Source organism: Salvelinus fontinalis, chromosome 3, assembly GCF_029448725.1.
Source record: "Salvelinus fontinalis isolate EN_2023a chromosome 3, ASM2944872v1, whole genome shotgun sequence".
Classification (NCBI taxonomy): Eukaryota; Metazoa; Chordata; class Actinopteri; order Salmoniformes; family Salmonidae; genus Salvelinus; species Salvelinus fontinalis.
Genome location: NC_074667.1, coordinates 19441260 through 19467236, shown reverse-complemented (window position 1 = coordinate 19467236; position 25977 = coordinate 19441260). Strand labels below are relative to the sequence as shown.

Genomic DNA, 25977 nt, shown 5'->3' with positions numbered 1-25977 from the left:
GTATTAAAAACAATGTTCTCCCTCCTACAATGAGTCAGGGGTTATTAACACTGATACCTAAGCCTAAAAAAGAAGTGCTGCTCATCGATAACTGGCGTCCAATTTGTCTTTTTAATAATGACTATAAGATATTAGCCTTACTACTTTCAAAAATAATTAAAGAAGTCCTGGATGTAATCATTGATGAAACACAGTCTGGCTTTATGAGGAACAGACATATTTCTAACAATATCAGACTAGTATTAGACATACTTGACTACTCAGACCTAATAACCTAGGATAGCTTCATATTATTTTTAGATTTTTATAAAGCTTTTGACACAGTAGAGCATCAGTTCCTCTTCCACTCCCTTGAGAGACTTGGCTTTGGGGATTTTTTCTGTAAGGCTATTAAGACTCTATACAAATGGTAACAGCTCTATCAATTTGAAATATGGCACCTCACCTAGATTTGAGTTAAAGAGAGGAATTATACAAGGTTGTCCTATCTCTCCGTACCCATTTTTATTAATCACCCAACAGCTTACAAATTATTTTAAATAATAGTCCTGTACAAGGTATTTCCATAGCTGGTAAAGAAATTATTATAAGCCAGCTGGCTGACGATACTACACTGTCTGAAAGACACTAACCAAATTCCCATATCGATCAATGTGATTACAATCCTTTTCCAAAGCGTCTGCTCTATAACTTAACATTAATAAATGTGAACTAATGGCTGTCAAAGATTGTGTGACACCCTCATATTATGGTATTCCAGTGAAAGAAGACCTTACATATTTAGGCATGACCATTACAAAGGATCAGGATCAGGCTTGCTAAATTTTAACCCTCTTACTAAAAAAAACAGAAGAAGCTACATCAATGGCTACAGAGGGACTTATCTTTAAAAGGAAGAGTCCTAATAACCAATGCTTAAGGTATCTCTAGACTAACATATGGCGCTCTATCTTTATATCTTGACGGTAAAATAAGCGAGGACATAGACCAGATGCTTTTCAACTTTCTGTGGAGAAACCGTACCTATTACATTAGGAAAACTGTTGTAATGAACACTTATAAGAATGGTGGGCTTAATTTTCTGGACTTTACTACCTTACATAATACTTTTGAGATCAATTGGATAAAACAATTCCTAAGAAGACCCACTTCTATGTGGAATTTTATTCCTCATCATGTCTTCTTTACTTTTTGTGGCCTTAACTTCATGTTGGTTTGCAATTATAATATTGACAAAGTTCCAGTGAAACTTTCTGCTTTTCATCGGCAGGTTTTCTTGTCATGGTCCTTAATTTATAAGCATATCATTTCTCCACACAGATATTATATATGGAATAATCGAGATATATTGTAAAAAATACTTCTTTGTTTTTAGAATATTGATTCCGAAATAATATCTTATTGGTGAGCCAACTGGTAAATGCAGAGGGTCTTTTACTTAGTTATAAGGAATTCTTATCACTTATCGCACTACAAGGTCCCTGTAACACCTAAAGAATTTGCAATTGTTTTAGATGCCATTCCCTCAGGTGTTGCTTTATTATTCAGGAACGTGTCAAGACCTGACCTTCAGAGCCTACCTTCCATTGACCCTGTTGACTCATCAGTAGGAAAGATTTGTTTCTCTTTTGGTCCATTCAACAACAGAGCGATATGACCCTTGTTTCAGCAGGATGTTGTATCTATCTATACCTTATGTCATGCCTTATTGGAATGGATTTATTGATAATACCTGTTGGAAAAAAAGTTTGGATGTTCCCACACACATACCTACTTGTTACCAAAATTCAGGAAGTTTTCTTTAAAATTATTCATAAATATTATCCTGCCAACCACAATATGAAGAAGTTTAAGGAAAACATCAACTCAAATTGTTCCTTTTGTAATGACCACCCAGAAACAGTGTTGCATCTTTTTTTGGCATTGTATTCAAGAAAACTGTGGCAAGACATCAGTAGATTTATAATTGAACACATTTATGAAGATCTTACACTATTGTGGAGAGATGTACTGCTTGGATTCTTTACCTACCATTTTGGTCCATTCAACAACAGAGCGATATGACCCTTGTTTCAGCAGGATGTTGTATCTATCTATACCTTATGTCATGCCTTATTGGAATGGATTTATTGATAATACCTGTTGGAAAAAAAGTTTGGATGTTCCCACACACATACCTACTTGTTACCAAAATTCAGGAAGTTTTCTTTAAAATTATTCATAAATATTATCCTGCCAACCACAATATGAAGAAGTTTAAGGAAAACATCAACTCAAATTGTTCCTTTTGTAATGACCACCCAGAAACAGTGTTGCATCTTTTTTTGGCATTGTATTCAAGAAAACTGTGGCAAGACATCAGTAGATTTATAATTGAACACATTTATGAAGATCTTACACTATTGTGGAGAGATGTACTGCTTGGATTCTTTACCTACCATAGAAATAAGCTGAAACATTTTTATGTAATTCATTTCATTATTCTTTTGGACAAATTTCATAGTCACAAATGTAAATTTGCAAACAAAACACCACATTTTCTTACCTTACAGAAATAAATTGAACTGTATTTTAAGACAATTAAATACTCTACTAACAAAAAAGCTGTTAGAATAATACGTGTATGTATGTTCTTTAAGGTCCTTGTGTAATGTGATATTGTACCCCCTAGCCCAATTGTTCTTTGTATATTATTTATATATATAATTGTTTTCCCACATGTACTTCCTGCATTGATTTGTTGTTAATAAAAAATGTATATATTAAAATAAAATAAAATCCTTCCTCCCTCGCCCTGCAAGTGTATACTCGTCAGACGTCATGATACGTCATCAGAAGTGTCCACTTAATTTGAGGGGATATGGTGTGTCTTTTAAGTGTTTGGACCGTAATTGTGTTATTCATGACTCCATCTAGTTGCGTAAAAAACGTAATACGGTCCATTCTCCCCTATCATATTTGTGCTGTCTGTTTCGTCACTGATGCACATGATCTTGCCTTTTTTCAATACAAGGAATGTTTTCACCATATCCCTCGTATATGGCACAAGGATTAATTTCATAGCTCTAATTTATCACTGCGCCTTTCACTAAGCCTACTTAATTTTACTCATATTCATTTCCATAGCCTACTTGCGTTTATTTTAGCGAAGTGGATCGCTACCGCAATCTAAGTTGTGCCCTCTGCTCTTCATTACCTCTCAACACTTCCTAAATTCTCTAAATGGAATTTTCTTTCACTACTAATTTCCTCAAATAAGTTCTATATCGTTCGTTTTCGAATCCTTTTCATGAAATGAAGACGATTGTGAGGATTTGATTTGGTTCTTTACTCACTCTTCTTCTGTGACTTGCGTGAACCTCAAGACGCTTGCTTCAAAGGTGAGTGTTGACTAGCCTACAATAATAGTTTATCTGAGGCCAGGTGAAGGAATGTCAAGACATTTTAGTATAATACATTTGCTTGACATTACACAAAGGATTCGTAATCGACAGCTTTTCTCTTGTTGGTTCACATTGCTCGCCACCCCACCACCCCCACAGTGTTTTGAATTGACAGTATCATTTTTGGCTATTTCACCCTAGGATTTATATCCTGCGTCATTCATTGACTATGTTGTTGACAGATTTTACCCCCATCGCATAGCCAACATAGGCTACTATACAATAATGCATGTTCGACCCCTCCTCGATTGAACTGAAGGTGTACGATAATCAATACACACACACTGACCATAGTAATTCAACATGGAGTTGTAAACAGCACCTACTCTGATTCATACAGCCCAATTATAACCTACCAATTAAAGCGGGTTAAGATCAGTATGTATGTGCATGATCTGCACTTACATATACCCTAGCTAATAACCTTTATAATAACCAATCTTTCACCAATGAGGTTACAATGCGTTAACTTGCGTAAATAGTGACCGTCTGGTACGCAACATTTTTTTTTTCCGGCATTTTGGTTATAAAAATATTAGGATTTGGACAGGGGCACAGTTGTGTACATCACATACAGTTTATGCTTGACCCCAATCGCTTGATATATATATATTTTTGCGACAGCCCACATTTACTGGTTTGAATGAAACAGATGTGCATCCCTGGGAATTTTGGCATGGGATGTTGCCAAGTGTCAGCATATCTAAATGGAGGCTATTGTTCAAGTGTGGCTTAAATACACCATTGCATTATAATAGAACAACACAGCCTCAAATGCATTGATATGCTCCCATACACCGGTTCATAACACCCTTACCAATATAAGGATCGTTTTAGTCAATTGGATATTTTTAATATCAGATGTACTGTATGTGCTGTTGAGTCTTTCAATGTCGATCGGATCTTGTTGATGGGCTTCCCCTAAGGATTTCTCCAAGGACTGATATGGGTTCAAAAGAGCCTATATAATGTGCCTCATTAAAAGGGAACAGAAGCCCAGTTCCAATTTAAGTCTGTTTTCATGGCTCATTGTCTTCCAATGGTTGATACTGTGTATCTACTTCCCCTTCTTACAGTGTGGAACATGGCTTAACGATGCCTACTCTCGTTGCTTCAGGGAGAGTACCACATTAAGTGACGGACAGAGGAAGTGGATCCAGCGTCAAGTTTATCTGCTGGGTTCTCCCCTGGCTGCACTCCTCTGCTCCGCTCCCCCTCTTCCCCCTCTCCATTCATTCTCTGTGCACTGCCATGGAAGAGAGAAGGTTAGATGGGACAGGCCGATAAAACCTAGTTTTCTGGAGAGTTGGGGTGAGACAAGGACTCCAGGACTGTGGAGACACTGCCGTCTCCTGTGGAGTTCTTTTATCAAAGCTTTTGACATCCTTTTACAGGGACCACGAGACAACATCAAGGTGATTCTTGGTCCAATCTTGGGTTACGTCTCAAATGGCACCCTATTTCCAATATATAGTGCAGTACTTTTGACCAGAGATCTATAGCCTTATTCTCAAAAGTAGTGCACTATATAGGGAATAGGGTGCCATTTGACACACCCATGTTCCACCTATCTGGCAAGTCCAAGCATTATTGAAAATGAATAACACTGCCATTTTGTATGTTCTTCTGTGAACCAAGCCTCAATTCAGTGGCAAGGCTATATTTATCAGAATTGTGGATTGTTCTGAGGATTATGGATATATTCTAAGTAGAAAAGATCTGAATATTTTTCCATTTAACCATGTTTGTATTTGCTCCGTGGAACAGGGTAGACCTAAGCCAGAATGAGAAGCACACACTCCTTTTTTTGTTCACTTTTGATCTTGAAAAACATGCTTGTTTCCCCCTCCAGGGAAAAAACAAGATGAATCTTTTGATTGTCCCATCAGCCTCAAGCAAAGTCCCAACTAATTTCATCAATGGCGCAGTAGCACATGTAGGAACTATGACCATAATTCGTTGAATGTGGGGATTACATTATTTTTGTTTTGCCTTGGCATGCCATCGAACTGCATTTCCCTCAACTGTGTTTTCCCTCAACTGTGTTTTCCCTCAACTGTGTTTTCCCTCAACTGTGTTTTCCCTCAACTGTGTTTTCCCTCATGTTGTACGCACACGCATACATACAGTGCATTCGGGAAGTATTCATACCCCTTGACTTTTTCCTAATTTTGTTACGTTACAGCCTTTTTCTAAAATTGCTTAAATAGTTTTTTCCCTCAATCTACACACAATACTACATAATGACAAAGCAAAAACAGTTTAGACAATTTAGCTAATTTATCAAAAATAAACTGAAATATCACATTTACATAAGTATTGACCTTTTACTCAGTACTTTGTAGAAGCACCTTTGGCAGCGGTTACAGCCTCCAGTCTTCTTTGGTATGACGCTACAAGTTTGGCACATCTGAATTTGGGGAGTTTCTCTCATTCTTGTCTGCAGAACCTCTCAGGCTCTGTCAGGTTGGATGGGAGGCATTGCTGCACAGCTATTTTCAGGTCTCCAGAGATTCTCGATTGGGTCAAAGTCCAGGTTCTGGCTGGGCCACTCAAGGACATTCAGAGTCTTGTCCCGAAGTCATTCCTGCGTTGTCTTGGCTGTGTGCTTAGGGTCGTTGTCCTGTTGGAATGTGAACCTTCACCCCAGTCGAAGGTCCTGAGCTCTCTGGAGCAGGTCTATGTCAAGGATCTCTCTGTACTTTGCTCCGTTCATCTTTCCCTCGATCCAATCTCTGCCACTGAAAAACATCCCCAAAGCATGATGCTGCCACCACCATGCTTCACCGTAGGGATGGTGCAAGGTTTCCTCCAGACGTGACGCTTTGGATTCAGTTCAAAGAGTTCAATCTTGGTTTCATCAGACCAGAGAATCTTGCTTCTCATGGTCTGAGAGTCTTTAGGTGTCTTTTGGCAAACTCCCAAGCAGGCTGTCATGTGACTTTTATTGAGGAGTGGCTTCCGTCTGGCCACTACCATAAAGGCCTGATTGGTGAAGTGCTGCAGAGATGGTTGTCCTTCTGGAAGGTTCTCCCATCTCCACAGATGGACTCTGGAGCTCTGTCAGAGTGACCATCGGGTTCTTGGTCACCTCCCTGACCAAGGCCCTTCTCCCCCAATTGCTTAGTTTGGCCGGGCGGCCAGCTCTAGGAAGAGTCTTGGTGGTTCCAAGCATCTTCCATTTAAGAATGATGGAACCTACTGTGTTCTTGGAGAGCTTCAATACTGGAGAAATGTTTTGGTACCCTTCCCCAGACCTGTGCCTCGACACTCCTGTCTCGGTGCTATACGGACAATTCCTTAGACTTGCTTTTTGCTCTGCCATCCACTGTCAACTGTGGGACCTTATATAGTGTGTCCCTTTCCAAATCATGTCATATCAATTGAATTACCACAGGTGGACTCCAATCAAGTTGTAGAAACATCTCAAGGATGATCAATGGAAACAGGATGCACATGAGCTAAATTTTCGAGTCTCATAGCAAAGGGTCTGAATACTTATGTAAATAAGGTATATGTATTTTTTTTTGCAAAAATTTCTAAAAACCTGTTGTCACTTTGTTAATGTGGTATTGTGTGTAGATTGCTGAGAAAAATGTTTTATTTAGAATAAGGCTGTAACGTAACAAAATGTTGAAAAGGTCAAGGGGTCTGAATACTTTCCGAAGGCACTGTACATGCATGCACACAGTACATTCACATACTCTACAGTACACATGGCTATGGATGCCTAGAGGTCGACCGATTAATCGGAATGGCCGATTAATCGGGGCCGATTTCAAGTTTTCATAACAATCGTAAATCGGTATTTTGGGGTGCCGATTTTTATTTAATTTATTTTTTTGTTTTTTGTTTTTTTACACTATAATGCAATTGTCATTATTACAAAAATGTGTGTGTGTGTATGATATATATATATATATATATATATTTTTTTTTTTTTATTGGCCGATTAATCGGTATCTGCTTTTTTTGTCCTCCAATAATCTGTATCGGTATCGGGGTTGAAAAATCATAATCGGTCGACCTCTAATATGCACAGACTTTGAAGACTTTGAACTCGAATGAGTTTGGTTTCCCCTGTATGCAACTCAAAGGAACTGCCCCTAAACCTATATGTTGATTCCTAATACAAAACAATTCCCCTCACTACCACCACATATTTACACACCCTCATTCATTCAAACATTTTGTATTTCTTCCATTGATTGCTACCAGCAACATGAATTGAAACTACACGCTAGACTTCCTATGGAATGGAGAACCTGCATTTTTTTTATGGAACGAGAAAAGGTGTTGATCGGTCTTCATCCTCAGGTGCCTGTTCACATCGGTTGGCAGTGAGAGGAGTGGTTGGTTGGTTGATTCTGGTTTTCAACCAACCACCAAATCAGTCCCTCTCCTTTTCTCCCCTTCCTCTGTCCACCTTTCCATCTCTCTCTCTCGCTCGCTCTCTTCCTATCAATCTCTCTCTCGCTCTCTCTCTTCCTATCTCTGAGTATTGTAACTGGGAACAAATCACATGATCACAGATCCTGTTGTTCAAGCTTTCTTGCTCAATATTAGGGGATGTGGTACTAGTTGTGCAGCTGCAGCATTAGTTCCGTTGTTTACACACTAACTTTGAGGCTACTAAGGGTGTGCTGGTCACATTGTCATCCTGTCAAAGAGCAGTCGCAGTCCCTTGAGGGGTTTCGATAGTGTCTCGAAACTCCTAAATTGCTTCCTTCCCTCTTCTCTTCAAAAGCCTCATTGCTACTGATTGGTGACAGTAGGGCACAATATTGTGGAACGTTCAAATAGAAATGCAGTAAGTAGAACAAACATGCTTCTCTGACATGTAGATTAAGGACTCAAGTCAGCTCTGTTCCTGACATTTCTACGTGCTAGTTGTGTACTAAAGGTGGCCCAGGTGATATCACTGAACAGGAGCATGGTTGCATTCCGATTCTCTACCCTTCTACCTAATGCACAATCCTCCCTCATTGATGTGTAGGAACAATGGTGGGAAATTTCCAGCCAATGCTTGCACCAATCAAAAGCTTTTAAATCAATGACTAGGAGTGCGGAAGTGCACACCTCGGGAGAAAGATCGAGAATCACGACACAACCTCTGTGTGGTCGTGGAGGAAAGACGTCTGTGATGGTTGTGATGGTTATTTAGTGCATACTGTACAGCAGACAGTTCTAGCGATTAAGCTTTACCTCCAGTTGAAGGCAAAAGGGTTTGGGATGTATCTCAACCTTGTTCCGTCACTATGGTCTCTCTTCCTATAGTTTTTCAATCGATTTATATGGCACTGTGCTTATCTTTTGTCACAGTTCACTGAGCAATACACTCATTTTTCAAATGCAAGCTTAGGGGCAAGAAAAATGGCCATGTGTTGTTCATTGAGAGAAACCTTGTGATGAACCAAACCCGTAACCCTGGAAAGCCATCTTTCTATGATCAGTAGCCTGGGACACAGGTTCATTGGAATGTTCTTTAAATCAGGTCATGCAAAATTAATTAGGGATGTAGGGTTTTCTACAATAAGTTGCATGCTGTTCTAATGTAGCATGTGCTAGTTTAGCAACCACACCAGTATTCTGCACAACACTGCCTTCCATCAGAACTCTGCACTCTGTAAAGTTACTGTCAGTAGTAGGCTTACTGTTACACCACTAAAACCAAAGCTTTTTTTTTCTTCAGAACCAAAGCTTTTTTGGAAAAAAAGAAAAATAAATTGGGTATTCTCAGTAGATAAGTTTGGGTAGTACATCCTATGTTTCAATTAGCTTAATTCATTTTGTAGCCTACTGAACATAATGAACCAGTTCTCAGGGAAGGTGATGTCACTTGAACCAGCTAAACTTCCACCATACTAGGACATCGGTATAGGCTTTTGGCCTTTGATGCTGGTGTTTTATCCCAATCCAGACATGTGCACATGATAGCTAAGCTAGCTTCAACTATATAGTTAATGCTACAACATTGGTATGGCTTTTGGCCTGGATGCTGTTTGGTCCAGGGCCCAGCCTATGCGCAAGCTAGCTTAACTAGCTAGCCACCACTATGCTAAGCTAATACGTTGGTACAGACTTTAGACCCCAGCTGATGGTATTTTGTCCAGGGCCAGGCTTGTGTACATTATTTTGTCCTTTGGTTCCACAATTCCAGTGACCTGCAGTAGTCTCATCAAATGCCCACTAACATTGAGCTCTCATCTACCCCCCGGCTGTGTCTCTCTGTGTGACTAAGCAGCATGACACTGAGGAAAACGTTATTCCCCCCACTGGGCTGGCCTTCATTCTGACTACAGATAAATTAGAGCCATGCATTCTCACACACATTCCCATCCGTATTTATAGATGCACACAGCAGGATGTTTTTCCTTTTCCTCTGAAGGTGTGTGTGCATGCATGAACTAGAGCTGGGCGGTATACAGAATTTTATGATATACCGGTATTGATGCAGGGACCAGTTTGGGTTTTTACTTTACCTTCTATACCGGTGTTTGGGTTGTTAAATGTGATACGCCATGTGTAATGTACATTTTTATAGTTTACTTCGCTTCTTGAGTCATCTCTCTCCGCTCTTTCCGCCGTGCCACTTTCCACACAGATCTAGCCACGCCCCCTGTCACTCAAGGAGCACATTTGATATTCCTCAACCACGAGCAGTGTTGCCAACTTAGGGACTTTGTCGCTATATTTAGCGGGTATTCAGACCCCTCTAGCGATACATTTTCAAAAAAGCGACTAGCGACAAATCTAGCAACTTTTTCTGGTGTTATTGGAGACTTTTGGAGACTCTGACATAAAAGCACGTATCTTTCTTACTCTTCTCAACGAGCAGTGGGTGCTGCGTGGGCCCCACCCCCGTCCCAAAGCACTCACAGGCGGCCCAGTCCTGGCGCAGCAGTCTCTCCCAGCTGCAGTCAGAGCAGGAGATGTTCACCCCTCCACGTCCAGACTGCAAATGAATCGCGCATGCGGGAAGCCGCCGCTGATAATAACAGTGACGGTGTAGACCTAAATCAGCATGTTGTTTGCGCGAGAGTATCTTCTAAATCAAAGAGGAATATGCAAGCAAGAAAATGTTAGCTACATGAAGTAGCTAAGAGAAAGCATGCAATGTAGCCAAAGCTTATAGGAAACACTTAAACACACCTTTGTTCCTACTCTGTCACAATAACTCCTCCTTGTCATTTTAATTTGTTGTCATGTCAAACAACAATGTATTCAAAGTGCCCACTATTATATTCTAATTATAGAATTAAAATGGTCATTCTATTTCCATGATTCCAACAGTTTTGCTCAAATTCGCAAGTAAAATCGCAATTGCAACATTTGGCTAAAAATAAGTCCTAGATTATTTGCCCATATCGTGCAGCCCTACGTGGCAGTGTGGAAATGATCTCAATTGAGCAGTGGTGTAAAGTACTTTAAGAAAAAATCATTTTTGGGGTATCTGTACTTTACTATTTTTTATTTTTGACAACTTTTACTTGGTCCAATTCATGCACTTGTCAAGAGAACATCCCTGGTTATCTACTGCCTCTGATCTGGAGGACTCACTAAACACAAATGTTTTTGTGAGTGTTGGAGTGTGCCCCTGGCTATCTGTAAATTAAAAAAATAAAATGGTGCCATCTGGTTTGCTTAATATAAGGAATTTGAAATTATTTATACTTTTACTTTTGATACTTAAGTACATTTTATCAATTACATTGACTTTTGATAATTAAGTATATTTAAATCCAAATACTTTTAGACTATTACTCAAGTAGTATTTTACTGGGTGGCTTTCACTTTTACTTGAGTAATTTTCTATAAACATATCTTTACTTTTACTCAAGTAAGACAATTGGGTACTTTTTCCACCACTGCAATTGAGTGCAGCAACTGCAGAAATGATCAAAGTGCTGCTAATTTTTTTTTTGTCGAATTGAACAGTATAAAACAATCAGAATGGAGAAAGACTTATTGAAATCACTTAGAGTGTATGTGTTGCCACCCTAGGATCACTCATAAAGCAAATGTAGTAGTACTTTTATCATTCAAAAACCAAAAATACCGTAAAAAAAAGAAAATAATTAAATACCGTGATATAATATTTTGACCATATCGTCCAGCTCTAAGGTAAGGAACATGCTGTGTGTGTGCGTTCATGCACACGCATGAACGCACACACACAGCATGTTCCTTACCTTTTCATCTGAGTACACACACACACACAACAATGTATTACAAACCCCAAAACAGAGAAGAAATCTCCACACCTGCACTCGAATGTGTCAAAATCCATTCACACTCATGGACAAATGCGGCAACACAGACACAACCACAACCTCAGATGCTGCAGCATACCCCCCCCCCCCCCCCCCCCCCATTCCGTTTTTAGCTCTTCCCAGTAAATCTGCTCCTCCCCCACCCTCTGTTAGTCACACTCAACCCTGTCTGTCTTCACACGGCCGTAACACATCTCGGCAAGAGGAACACGTGTAAATGCTGTTCATTGACTACAGTTCAGCGTTCAACACTATTGTTCCCTTCAAGCTCGACACCAAGCTCAGAGTCCTGGGTCTGGACACCACCCTCTGCAACTGGATCCTGGACTTCCTGACGGGCAGACCACATGCTGTAAGGATTGGCAACAACACCTCTTAACACTGGAGTGCCCCAGGGGTGTCCTCAGTCCTCTGCTGTACTCCCTGTTCACCCACGGCTGCGTGGCTTTGCACGTCACCAACTCCATCATAAGGTTTGCTGACGGCACCACGGTTGTAGGCCTGATAGCCGACAGCGCCGAATCAGTCTTTAGGGAGGAGGTAAGTGAAATGGCGTTACGGTGTCATGACAACAACGGGAGCAAAACAAAGGAGTTGATTGTTGACTTCAGAAAGCAGATGAGGGAAATGTCCCGATCCACATCAATGGGACTGTAGTCGAGAGTCACGATTTTTAAATTCCCCTGCGTCCACATCACCAAGGACTTGTCCTGGACCAACAACGCCACCCCTCTTGTCAAGAGGGTGCAACAGCATCTCTACTTCCTAAGACGGCTTAATAAATTCGGCATGCCGCCCTGGGTTCTCTCCAAATAATACCACTGCACTATCGAGAGCGTACTAACCGGTTGGACCATGGCCTGGTTAGGAAATGTCTCAGTCCTCGACCGCAAGGCCCTCCAGTGGGTGGTGAAGACGGCCCAGTACATCACTGGGACCGTGCTTCCACCCATCCAGGACATCTACTCGAAACGATGGCTGAGGCAGGCACGCAGCATTACCAGGGATCCCACATACCCCAGCCACAAGCTGTTCTCTCCCTTACCGCCGGGCAGACGGTATCGGAGCATGAGACTGCTGAACAAGCCATCAGACTGCTGAACACTTGAACTGGACAGGCCAGCTGCTCTGATTCTCCCAACCTTTGCACAACTAACTGCTACCAGACTCTTATTATACTGCTCAATTTATACACTTGCCCACCATCCCCTTTTCCCCAATACACAAGTAAATATTGTACTATAAATTGCCTTCCTGAATTTTACTTATGCTAAAATGTTTATTCTACTCTACTGCCATTTACTTTATGTTCATATTCTTGTTTTTTACCATTTCTTATTGCTGTTGGGTTTTCGAGAAGGAACCTGTAAGTAAGCATTTCATTGGACAATGTAAACCAACTTAACTTGTCTGTACACACACACAGTCACAGTGAGTGTGTTGGAAACTGGATTTGAGAGACACGTGTGTGTGTGTGTCAGAGCTTCTGTTCTCAGGGACAGATCATAACAGCTGCTCACACACACTAACTGTCTGGAACTGAGAGGCCTGCTGCTCACAACGGAACAAGCTGTGTGTGTATCATCTAGCCTGTAATAGGCTTCCTCACTGTGACTCATTCTGTTGTGCAGAGAGAAGAATTGAACTGGTGTCTGTGTCCATGTTTGTAACTGAGAGACCCGTAAGAACAGGATTCAAGTTGAAAAGAAGCGGTTTTGATCTAATACTAAAATTACAGGTGATGACGACAAAGTGTTGTTGCCAACTTCGACCGAGACCGGTATTTCCGTTCATCACAGTTATACACTGTCTTATTGTGTATATCTGTATTTATTTATGGTTGGTGTTCACCAGGTTGGTTTTCATTATTTTCAAATGTTTTGCAATAGAAAACAAAATAAGTGTGCTGTGTTGGACAAGTCCAGGTAGTCCCCTCCTTGTTTCAGCCTGTTTTATTTTGTTTGGTTCCTAATGAACCCCACCCTGCTGAATGATTATACCGTTGCACGGAAAGGGGTTATATAGAACCAGTCAGGAAGAGAGGTGTCTCTCCATCCAATCATCAGTTCTGGCTTGAGTGAATTGAATTCAGTGTATAGAATTGAATTGAGAGATTGCATTGAATCAAACAGGTCTGATCTGCATTAAGAAAGATTGAAATGGATCAACTTGAGATTTGAATCATTGTTTCTTTTACTCAGGCCTGCTGATGGGAGCGGGCAAGAGCAAGCCTAAGGAGCCGGGTCAGCGCTCACTGAGTCTGGATGGAACCATTGGAACAGGCTTGGACAGCATGCACCACCACCTCAGCCCAGCCCAGCAGACCCAGACCCCCAACAGAAGTCCCGCCGTAGGGGGCACGAGGCGCGGCCACCACCCCGGGCATGCCCCTACCAACACCCCTGAGCTGGCACTGTTCGGCGGGGTGGACCACACGGGCAGCATCATCTCTCCTCACAGAGGACCACTGGCAGGTAAGTGGAGCAGGGCTGCGTGAAGCAGGGCAAAACATTGTGGAATGTTCAGATGAAATATGTTACATGTCTCTTTGGAATGTAAATGTCACCCATTTCTTTTAAATAATTATTTCTCAATAATCATTTTGGGTAGAGATTAAGTGTAAAGCAAACATCCTTCCCCCGAAGGATCTTTCTATGAATTTTGTTTGAGGAAGATCCAAAATGTCATCATTCACATGAATGCCCCTTTTTTATCAACTCGACTAAACTGGATTTGATGTCCTTAGGCCCTAAAGCGTAGTTCAGAGTTTGGGCACCGTCGCTCTAAAGCAGAGCTTAGAAAAACACCCTGATTCACAATGAAGGTAAAGGAACACTTTGCTTATTTTTTACCTCGTGTTCATGATATCCAGCACCTACCAGTGTCTTATCTTTTTGACTACAAAACAAAGAAACACACCATTTTCACATATATAGGAAGTAAAACATATTTGAAGTGTTCCCTTAAGGCTGCAACTGCTTAGAGTGCAAAACCATCTTCAGTTTGACTTTGAAGACTCACAGACCAGACAATGTTATAATATCCAAGTTCAGCGCCAAGCATCTTAACTATGTGTCTGGACAGGTCAGTAATTATTTTGCATCTCCTGTATAGAGATTGGTTGCCCTCTCATATTGGGAATTTTCTGCAGGCTCGGGTTATCCGCCCGGCAACTAATTAACCAATCAATGTAGGCCCGAGATGCCACGTTCTAAATCAGGTGGCTGTTGTAAGCTATATATGTTGTGACCTTCAAGGACTATTGGGCAGCCCTAATGTAAATGCCCGATATCTCTTAGCGGGAGATGCTAAATTGTATTATACAGCTCAGTGTTTCCTCTTTTCTGTCTGTGCAAAGACCTCCAATGTAATGTTTTAAGATGCCAATGCCAAAATATTAAATTGAGATAACATATGTAAGCGGGGGCAACAGAGCTAGTAATCCTCCTGCCTTAAGTAATGGTTAGGGAAAAAATAATACCCAGTTCTATGAATCTATGTTAGTATTCAGATTTATATCAATATGAGCTGTATATTGCAGGAAGAGGATACTGTACTTTTTCCCTTTTGCTGTTTCTCAGATGTGTGTTAGCCCAACTCTCCCATGTCTAAAATACATTTACATTTACATTTAAGTCATTTAGCAGACGCTCTTATCCAGAGCGACTTACAAATTGGTGCATTCACCTTATGACATCCAGTGGAACAGCCACTTTACAATAGTGCATCTAGATCATTTTAAGGGGGGGGGGGGCAGAAGGATTGCTTTATCCTAGGTATTCCTTGAAGAGGTGGGGTTTCAGGTGTCTCCGGAAGGTGGTGATTGACTCCGCTGTCCTGGCGTCGTGAGGGAGTTTGTTCCACCATTGGGGTGCCAGAGCAGCGAACAGTTTTGACTGGGCTGAGCGGGAACTGTACTTCCTCAGTGGTAGGGAGGCGAGCAGGCCAGAGGTGGATGAACGCAGTGCCCTTGTTTGGGTGTAGGGCCTGATCAGAGCCTGAAGGTACTGAGGTGCCGTTCCCCTCACAGCTCCGTAGGCAAGCACCATGGTCTTGTAGCGGATGCGAGCTTCAACTGGAAGCCAGTGGAGAGAGCGGAGGAGCGGGGTGACGTGAGAGAACTTGGGAAGGTTGAACACCAGACGGGCTGCGGCGTTCTGGATGAGTTGTAGGGGTTTAATGGCACAGGCAGGGAGCCCAGCCAACAGCGAGTTGCAGTAATCCAGACGGGAGATGACAAGTGCCTGGATTAGGACCTGCGCCGCTTCCTGTGTGAGGCAGGGTCGTACTCTGCGGATGTTGTAGAGCATGAACCTACAGGAACGGGCCACCGCCTTGATGTTGGTGGAGAACGACAGGGTGTTGTCCAGGATCACGCCAAGGTTCTTAGCGCTCTGGGAGGAGGACACAATGGAGTTGTCAACCGTGATGGCGAGATCATGGAACGGACAGTCCTTCCCCGGGAGGAAGAGCAGCTCCGTCTTGCCGAGGTTCAGCTTGAGGTGGTGATCCGTCATCCACACTGATATGTCTGCCAGACATGCAGAGATGCGATTCGCCACCTGGTCATCAGAAGGGGGAAAGGAGAAGATTAATTGTGTGTCGTCTGCATAGCAATGATAGGAGAGACCATGTGAGGTTATGACAGAGCCAAGTGACTTGGTGTATAGCGAGAATAGGAGAGGGCCTAGAACAGAGCCCTGGGGGACACCAGTGGTGAGAGCGCGTGGTGAGGAGACAGATTCTCGCCACGCCACCTGGTAGGAGCGACCTGTCAGGTAGGACGCAATCCAAGCGTGGGCCGCGCCGGAGATGCCCAACTCGGAGAGGGTGGAGAGGAGGATCTGATGGTTCACAGTATCGAAGGCAGCCGATAGGTCTAGAAGGATGAGAGCAGAGGAGAGAGAGTTAGCTTTAGCAGTGCGGAGCGCCTCCGTGATACAGAGAAGAGCAGTCTCAGTTGAGTGACTAGTCTTGAAACCTGACTGATTTGGATCAAGAAGGTCATTCTGAGAGAGATAGCAGGAGAGCTGGCCAAGGACGGCACGTTCAAGAGTTTTGGAGAGAAAAGAAAGAAGGGATACTGGTCTGTAGTTGTTGACATCGGAGGGATCGAGTGTAGGTTTTTTCAGAAGGGGTGCAACTCTCGCTCTCTTGAAGACGGAAGGGACGTAGCCAGCGGTCAGGGATGAGTTGATGAGCGAGGTGAGGTAAGGTAGAAGGTCTCCGGAAATGGTCTGGAGAAGAGAGGAGGGGATAGGGTCAAGCGGGCAGGTTGTTGGGCGGCCGGCCGTCACAAGACGCGAGATTTCATCTGGAGAGAGAGGGGAGAAAGAGGTCAAAGCACAGGGTTGGGCAGTGTGAGCAGAACCAGCGGTGTCGTTTGACTTAGCAAACGAGGATCGGATGTCGTCGACCTTCTTTTCAAAATGGTTGACGAAGTCGTCTGCAGAGAGGGAGGAGGGGGGGGGGAGGGGGAGGAGGATTCAGGAGGGAGGAGAAGGTGGCAAAGAGCTTCCTAGGGTTAGAGGCAGATGCTTGGAATTTAGAGTGGTAGAAAGTGGCTTTAGCAGCAGAGACAGAAGAGGAAAATGTAGAGAGGAGGGAGTGAAAGGATGCCAGGTCCGCAGGGAGGCGAGTTTTCCTCCATTTCCGCTCGGCTGCCCGGAGCCCTGTTCTGTGAGCTCGCAATGAGTCGTCGAGCCACGGAGCGGGAGGGGAGGACCGAGCCGGCCTGGAGGATAGGGGACATAGAGAGTCAAAGGATGCAGAAAGGGAGGAGAGGAGGGTTGAGGAGGCAGAATCAGGAGATAGGTTGGAGAAGGTTTGGGCAGAGGGAAGAGATGATAGGATGGAAGAGGAGAGAGTAGCGGGGGAGAGAGAGCGGAGGTTGGGACGGCGCGATACCATCCGAGTAGGGGCAGTGTGGGAAGTGTTGGATGAGAGCGAGAGGGAAAAGGATACAAGGTAGTGGTCGGAGACTTGGAGGGGAGTTGCAATGAGGTTAGTGGAAGAACAGCATCTAGTAAAGATGAGGTCAAGCGTATTGCCTGCCTTGTGAGTAGGGGGGGAAGGTGAGAGGGTGAGGTCAAAAGAGGAGAGGAGTGGAAAGAAGGAGGCAGAGAGGAATGAGTCAAAGGTAGACATGGGGAGGTTAAAGTCACCCAGAACTGTGAGAGGTGAGCCGTCCTCAGGAAAGGAGCTTATCAAGGCATCAAGCTCATTGATGAACTCTCCAAGGGAACCTGGAGGGCGATAAATGATAAGGATGTTAAGCTTGAAAGGGCTGGTAACTGTGACAGCATGGAATTCAAAGGAGGCGATAGACAGATGGGTAAGGGGAGAAAGAGAGAATGACCACTTGGGAGAGATGAGGATCCCGGTGCCACCACCCCGCTGACCAGAAGGTCTCGGGGTGTGCGAGAACACGTGGGCAGACGAAGAGAGAGCAGTAGGAGTAGCAGTGTTATCTGTGGTGAGCCATGTTTCCGTCAGTGCCAGGAAGTCGAGGGACTGGAGGGACGCATAGGCTGAGATGAGCTCTGCCTTGTTGGCCGCAGATCGGCAGTTCCAGAGGCTACCGGAGACCTGGAACTCCACGTGGGTCGTGCGGGCTGGGACCACCAGGTTAGGGTGGGCGCGGCCACGCGGTGTGAAGCGTTTGTATGGTCTGTGCAGAGAGGAGAGAACAGGGATAGACAGACACATGGTTGACAGGCTACAGAAGAGGCTACGCTAATGCAAAGGAGATTAGAATGACAAGTGGGCTACACGTCTCGAATGTTCAGAAAGTTAAGCTTACGTTGCAAAAAAATAAAAATAAAATACAAGATCTTATTGACTAAAATGATATAGTACTGCTGGCTGGTGAAGTAGCCTGGCTAGCAGTGGCTACGTTGTTGAAAGTGAAGCTGGCTAGGTAACCTCGACAATTTCACTAAATTTCTCTAAACTACACAATTATCGTGGATACAAGGACAGCAAAGACAACTAGCTAACACTACGCTAATCAAGTCGTTCCGTTGTAATGTAAGTTTCTACAGTGCTGCTATTCGGTAGAAGTTGGCTAGCTAGCAGCGTTGGCTAGGTAGGAGGACGGCAGCGCGGCAGGCGAAAAATAGCTGGCTAGCTAACCGATAATTACTCAAAGCTACACAATTATCTTAGATACAAAGATAGCAGAGAAAACTATGTAGCTAGCTAACACTACACAAGTCAAGTCGTTCCGTTGTAATGTAATCGTTTCTACAGTGCTGCTAATTGGTGGCTAGCTGGCTAGCTAGCAGGGTTTACTACGTTACGTTACGTTAGGGCGAGAATACCTGGCTAGCGAACCTCAGCGAACCTTGATAACTACACAATTATCACCGATACAAAGACGGCTATGTAGCCAGCTAAGTAGCTAGCTAAGATCGAACAAATACAAATCAAAGATAGCAAAGACAACTGTGTAGTCAGCCAACACTACACTGATCAAGTCGTTCCGTTGTAATGCACTCGTTTCTACAATGCTGCTATTCGGTGGCAAGCTGGCTAGCTAGCCGTGTTGGCTACGTTGCGTTACGTTAGGGCGAAAATAGCTGGCTGGCGAACCTCAATAACTACACAATTATGTTTGATGCAAAGACGGCTATGTAGCTAGCTAAGATCAAACAAATCAAACCGTTGTACTGTAATGAAAATGAAAATCAGACCGTTGTACTATAATGAAATGTAATGAAAAGTTATACGGTAGACGGTGGACGTTTGCTAGCTGCTGGGCAGATAGCAGTGTGGACTACGATAGGCGACGAAATACGATGATTACGCAATTATCTTTTATACACAGACGGCTAAGTAGCTAGCTAAGAAGAAATTGCTAAGGTTAGACAAATTAAACCGTTGTACTATAATGAAATGTAATAAAATGTAATGAAAAGTTATACTACCTGCAGAGCGAATGCAAATGCGACCGCTCGCTCCAAACCGGATCTTATCACTGGACTGGCAAAAAGTGCTCTTCACTGACGAGTCGTGGTTTTGTCTCACCGGGGATGATGGTCGGATTCACGTTTATCGCCGAAGGAATAAGTGTTACACCGAGGCCTGTACTCTGGAGCAGTGTTTGTGTGTGTGTGTGTCTGTCCCACAGGAGGTGTCACTACATTTGTGGCGCTCTACGACTATGAGTCACGGACTGCCTCGGACCTGACGTTCAAGAAAGGCGAGCGGCTGCAGATCGTCAACAACACGTAAGGAGATGCCCACGCCACCGTCTTCCTGTTTAGATCCAACATATCCACGCTCTACTTCCACCTAGACACACACACTCATCCAGACATAGACAAACCCAAACATACCCGTTGTTCTGTAAACACAGCAAGCACGCTGTATAAACACACACCCATGAGCTCGCTTGCTCGCTCGCTCGCTCGCTCACTCACTCGTGTGCGCACACACACACACACACACGCACACAGTCACAGAGTGCCCACTTATTCATAATTCCTCGTTAGCCAGACAACAATGTCTGTCCCCTTTCTCTCGACCCCATCACCTCGGTACAACACTACTACTAATGCTTTCAGATCTTACATTGACAGCCTTGTCAGGTCATGTTCATTAGGCGCCAAATGAAAGAAAACAAACTAAAAGCATTGCCTGTTCTATACAAAATCACACATTTAAATTTTTCTGTTGAAAATGTAAAATAACGTTTTAATGTTGCGTGATCTAATAAACACAACCCTGATTCTAGCCCTTCTAGTGTTGATTTGGTGTAATAGTTTAAAAGGATTTTTTAAAATTTGTTTTCATTTACAAGTTTATGACCTTTCCAAAGCATCTCTTCAAAGGACGCAAGCCAGTTTGTTTCCAAAATCTTTATTTGTTCCTTCACTGGGTATTTTATGGTTGCAGCAGGAAAAAATACACAAGTACAACAGAGTTGCGTTAAAGACATAACTCGTAAGACACTATAGGAAGACATTTAAAATGCATGGTTCAAATACAACCATTTCAGGTCAAGCCATTTTGGAGTTAGATGCCGTTTGTATTTTTTTTCAGTTTTCCTGTTATTGTTCAATGGTCTGAAATGCTTGAGGTATGGTCTTGTCTTGTGTGCTGTGCAGTGCTGTTTGCTGCATTTCTCTCTATATGTGTTTGATGTTCTCTGCTGTTTCTGTTATTTCCCTCTCTCACGCTTCATGGTTTCTCTTAGGAGAAAGTACAGCTTCAGGTCAGTGAACTAGTCCTTTCTGAGCCCCCTGTCTTAACTTATCTCTCCACCGTTCCTCTTTCCATTGAACCTGTTTATCCTCAAAATGTGCACTGAGGTAATATTTGTAAACCCAAGCTACAGCATGTGGAGTAACCAGTCTTATTTTGTTGTTGTACGATTTACTGCTCACTACAAGCAAACCAAACAATTGTGCTTATGAAGGCAAAGGTGAATTGGCACAGAATATGGTATAATCAGTCATATTGTGTTCACTTGGTATCCCTGTTTTATTAATTCTTATTTAGTCAAGAGAGTTTTTAAGATTATTTTATTATCCTGTGAGTTTCATGACATGAGCACAGAAATCGGTGTACTACACTTGTTGACTCACGGTGGTGTTTTTAGGCTTCAACCACTGTCAAATAGTCTGTATCTGATGCGAATGACCAGTTAGTACCGTGAATTAACCCAGGGAAGGGTTCTGATTGTCCCAGTCAATAACCCTGTCGTCTCCTCCTCTCCTCTGTCGTGCTGCAGGGAAGGGGACTGGTGGCTCGCTCGGTCTCTGACCACCGGAGAAAGCGGTTATATCCCCAGCAACTACGTGGCCCCCTCTGACTCCATCCAGGCAGAAGAGTACCTCAACTTTTCTTTCTTCCTGTTTTCTTGCAGATTGCCGTTTATTGTCATGAATCTTGTCCTGGAGGCAGAACTGAGTGATTTCCAATAGATGGGCCAGCTGCAGTCAAAATTGGCTAAACTGTAAAAATGTGTGATTTTTTGTTGTTGTTGCTTTATGGTCTTAATGTAAGGTTAGGGTCAGGCATTAGGTTTAGCAGTGTGGTTAACGTTAGGTTTAAAATCAGATTTTATGACTTTGTGGCTGTGCCAGCTAGTGGTTCCCAAATTTAGTGTAAAATACCAGGTTTTCCAGAAATTCTTGATTTCTCTAAGGTAGGTGTGTGTGTATGTATGTATGTATATATATATATATGTATATATATATGTATATATATATATATATATATATATATATATATATATATATATATATATATATATATATATATATATATATATATACACATACACACACACACACACAGACCCATGTGAACAGTAAAATACCCTATTCACAGATGTACTTCAGTGGCTCTGAATGGGCAAAAGCAGTGCTTCATAGGGCCATTAAAGGGACATTTACCCTCCAAAATCAAAGTTTGTCAGGTGTTTTCAGAGCTGAAAAGTGGTTTTCTGTTGAGAGAACTCCACATCACAGGCCATCTATTTTGTAGATCCAGCAATATGTCACAATCCAAAATGAATGAAAAAGATAAGCACCATCTTTAACTTCTTATGGGCAGGTGGGACGGTAGCGTCTCACCTGGCCAACATCCGGTGAAATTGCAGAGCGCAAAATTCAAACTACAGTATTATAAATATTTAACTTTCATAAAATCACAAGTGTAATACATCAAAATAAAGCTTAACTTCTTGTTAATCCAGCCGCCGTGTCAGATTTCAAAAAGGCTTTACGGCAAAAGCAAGCCATGCGATTATCTGAGGACAGCGCCCCGCATATAAACACATGAAAAACATATTTCAACCAGGCAGGTGCGCCACGAAAGTCAGAAATATCGATATAAAAAATGCCTTACCTTTGAAGGTCTTATTCTGTTGGTACTCCAAAATGTCCCAGTTACATCACAAATGGTCCTTTTGTTTGATAATGTCCTTCTTTATATCCATAAAAACTCAGATTAGCTGGCGCGCTTCAGTCAATAATCGACCCAGTTTCCCTCTATCAAAATGCATACAAAATGAATCCCAAACGTTACTAATAAACTTTTCCAAACAAGTCAAACAACGTTTAGAATCAAACCTTAGGTACCCTAATACGTAAATAAATGATCAAATTTAAGACGGAGAATCGTTATTGTCTTCCCGGAGGAAAAATACCAAAGAACGCGCTCTCTTCCACGCGCTTGGAAACACTACAGCCAAAATGGGGGCCACCTAGAAAAACTCACATTTCTGGCTCATTCTTCCAAAACCCAGTCTGAAACTCTTTCTAAAGACTGTTGACATCTAGTGGAGCCCTATGAACTGCAATCTGGGAGGACTTGGCCTTATAATAAAAGTGATAACCATTGAAAATAGGGGTAGGCTGATTTTTCTTTTTTTGGGGGGATGGTTTGTCCTTGGGGTTTCGCCTGCAATATCAGTTATGTTATACTCACATACATTATTTTAACAGTTTGGGAAACTTTAGAGTGTTTTCTATCCAAATCTCTCAATTATATGCATATCCTAGCTTCTGGGCCTGAGTAACAGGCAGTTTACTTTGGGCACGCTTTTCATCCGTACGTCAAAATACTGCCCCCTACCCAAGAGAGGCTAGGAACCATATAACATCCAGTTTTTTCTGTGCTTATTATTTCCATTTATTTGGTTGAGGCATATAACTGGATCTACACAATCAATAGCACGAGATGGAAACTCTTCTTAACATTACGCTGTTTTTGAAGTCTGAAAACATGACACCAACTATGACGATGTTCCTTTAAAGCTGCTTAGTGGCAGGTTCTCACTGTTCTTTCTTACTCACTCTGGCCCACTTTCGCAGGTGGTATTTTGGGAAGATAACTCGGCGTAACTCGGAGAGGCTCCTTCTGAGTTTACAGAACCGACGAGGAACCTTCCTGCTCCGAGAGAGCGAAACCACTAAAGGTGAGAAGAACCTCTGAGAGAGCGACGGCCATTTTAGACATAGATTAGAAGCACTTTGATTATTGTCAAATTCCTTCTTGATGTTCTCCTTTCTTTTGTGAAGTAGTCCTTTCTAACACAGAATGTACTGACCAAATGCGTGACTAGATACTTTTTGGGTCTTTTTGTCCCGGGGGCCTCTAGCTGTGAATCGGTGGCGTAGGGTGGGGGTTATTTTGGAGGAATTGGGGAGTGGAGCACCTGTGAATGGACGGGGGCAGTGAATCACACAGGCAGAGCTAAATCACCGTGCGAGGGTGCTGGATTACCTCTGGCTATAAAATCTCTGCGTGCACACACACGCAATCACACACACAGTCACACACACACTGTCTCTCGCATACACACACACACAAGCACATACAGGGGGAGGGTCTAGGGAAAGGATTTAATGCGTAGGGTGCTTTAGATTCCATTCTGCAGGGCATAGAGCTCATGTTCTAAGGTATAGAGTTCATATAGTGTAGTGTGTAGTTTGGTCTGTAGGCATGGTGTATGCTGATGTGTGTGTGTGTAGGGTGCATAGTAGTGTGTAGGGCTTGTGTTATAGTGGGGATGATCTATGCCATAGTGTTGAGGGTGCAAGTATACTAATGTGCACTAACATTTTAGTGAGAAAGGCTTGTGTTGTAGTTTTGTAGTATTTATGCCATAGGGTGTATGATGCATGCAGAAGTGTGCAGGGTTCATGCTTTTAGAGCACGTGTCAAACTCCAATCCTCGAGGGCCGATTGTCTGCAGGTTTTTACTCCTTCATTGTACTTGCTTTTAATAATTACGGTCATTGATTAGTGACCTCCCCTCATCTGGTTGTCTAGGTCTTAATTGGAAACAAATTGCAGACCGGATTGGAATTGAGTTGGACTCCCCTGCTTTAGAGGGTAGAGTAGGTTTGCATGCTCTTGGTAGTGTGCTTCATTCCTTCAGTCCTGGGGGTACCATTAGAGACGGCGTCTTGCCGCCGGTTTGATCTGAAGTCCGGAGAGCATGATGATGCTTACTTTCATTACCGGTTTGATTCCCACATGGGCCACATACACGGAGTGTACAAAACAGTAGGAATACCTGCTCTTTCCATGACCAGGTGAAAGCTGTGATCCTTTTTGATGTCACCTGTTAAATATTCTTCATATCAGTGCAGATGAAGGGGGAGATACAGGTTAAAGAAGGATTTTTAAGCGTTGAGACATGGATGTGTATGTGTGCCATTCAGAGGGTGAATTGGCAAGACAAAATATTAAAGTGCCTTTGAATGGGGGTATGGTATTAGGTGCCAGGCACACTGGTTTGAGTGTGTTAAGAACTGCAACGCTGCTGGGTCTTTCCCGCTCAACAGTTTCCCGTGTGTATAAGAAATGGTCCAAAACCCAAAGGACATCCAGCCAACTTGACACAACTGTGGGGAAGCATTGGAGTCAACATGGGCCAGCATCCTGTGGAATGCTTTTGACACCTTGTAGAGTCCATGCCCTGATGAATTGAGGCTGTTCTGAGGGCAAAAGGAGGTGCAACTCAATATTAGGAAGGTGTTCCACATTTCTTGTTTACCCAGTGTATTTTGTACATGTACATTCAGTGGTCAAGTTTATTAGGTACACCACCCCGTTCACAAATCTTTCGCTCCTACAGACAGTGATGCACGTGGCCGTGGCTTGCTATATAAAGCAGGCGGGCAGGCAGTGAGGCATTCAGTTACTGTTCGATTGAACATTAGAATGGGCAAAACTCGTGACCTAAACGACTTTGAGCAGTGGAGGATCCTCAGGGGAGGACCATCCTCAGTGAATTGCATATAAAGTCAAACAGTAGCCTTAGCAGTACTCTGTAGGTTGGCACCATGGTGTAGCTGGAGGACACTTAGTTTCTTTCCTCCTCTGGGTACGTTGACTTAAATACAAAACCTAGGAGGCACATTGTTCCCACCCAGGATCAGATAATTAATCTAGTATTGAAAGCACAAGCTACAGCTAGCTAGCGCTGCGGTGCATAACATGTCGTGAGTAGTTGACTCAAAGAGAGAGAAAGACAATAGTTGAACAGTCTGAACAAAATAATTTATTCAAAAATGACCTTCACTTACTTAGTGAATGCAGCTAGCTAGTTTAGCCTACTCAAACAGAGAGGGATGCTATGTTAGCTAGCTGGCTATGGCTATCCAACACTGGAACTCTTCCAAGTCAAGGTAAGCTTTTGGTTTTATTAATTTATTGCGAACGGGGCCCACCAGTGTAACTGCTTGCTGCTGACTGTACTGAATGATTGTAGCGTGTCTACAAATGTGTTAGTTCTAGTA

The 25977-nt window shown here is 42.9% G+C and overlaps 1 protein-coding gene across 3 annotated transcripts in view; it reads left to right on the top strand.

Moving 5' to 3' along the window:
- The first annotated feature begins 2889 nt into the window (after positions 1 to 2889).
- LOC129840603 (proto-oncogene tyrosine-protein kinase Src-like) overlaps positions 2890 to 25977 on the top strand; it is a 41295-nt gene continuing 18207 nt past the window's right edge. Inside the window, exons 1-7 of one of the 3 annotated variants that reach the window (XM_055908598.1) lie at positions 2890 to 3380; positions 4520 to 4858; positions 13918 to 14190; positions 19848 to 19947; positions 20916 to 20933; positions 21453 to 21551; positions 23542 to 23645. In XM_055908598.1, coding sequence (XP_055764573.1) covers positions 13926 to 14190; positions 19848 to 19947; positions 20916 to 20933; positions 21453 to 21551; positions 23542 to 23645 — 586 coding nt within the window. In that variant the 5' untranslated portion in view covers positions 2890 to 3380; positions 4520 to 4858; positions 13918 to 13925. The remainder of the gene's footprint in view (positions 3381 to 4519; positions 4859 to 13917; positions 14191 to 19847; positions 19948 to 20915; positions 20934 to 21452; positions 21552 to 23541; positions 23646 to 25977) is intronic. The other 2 variants (XM_055908604.1, XM_055908614.1) reach the window with 2 other exon arrangements.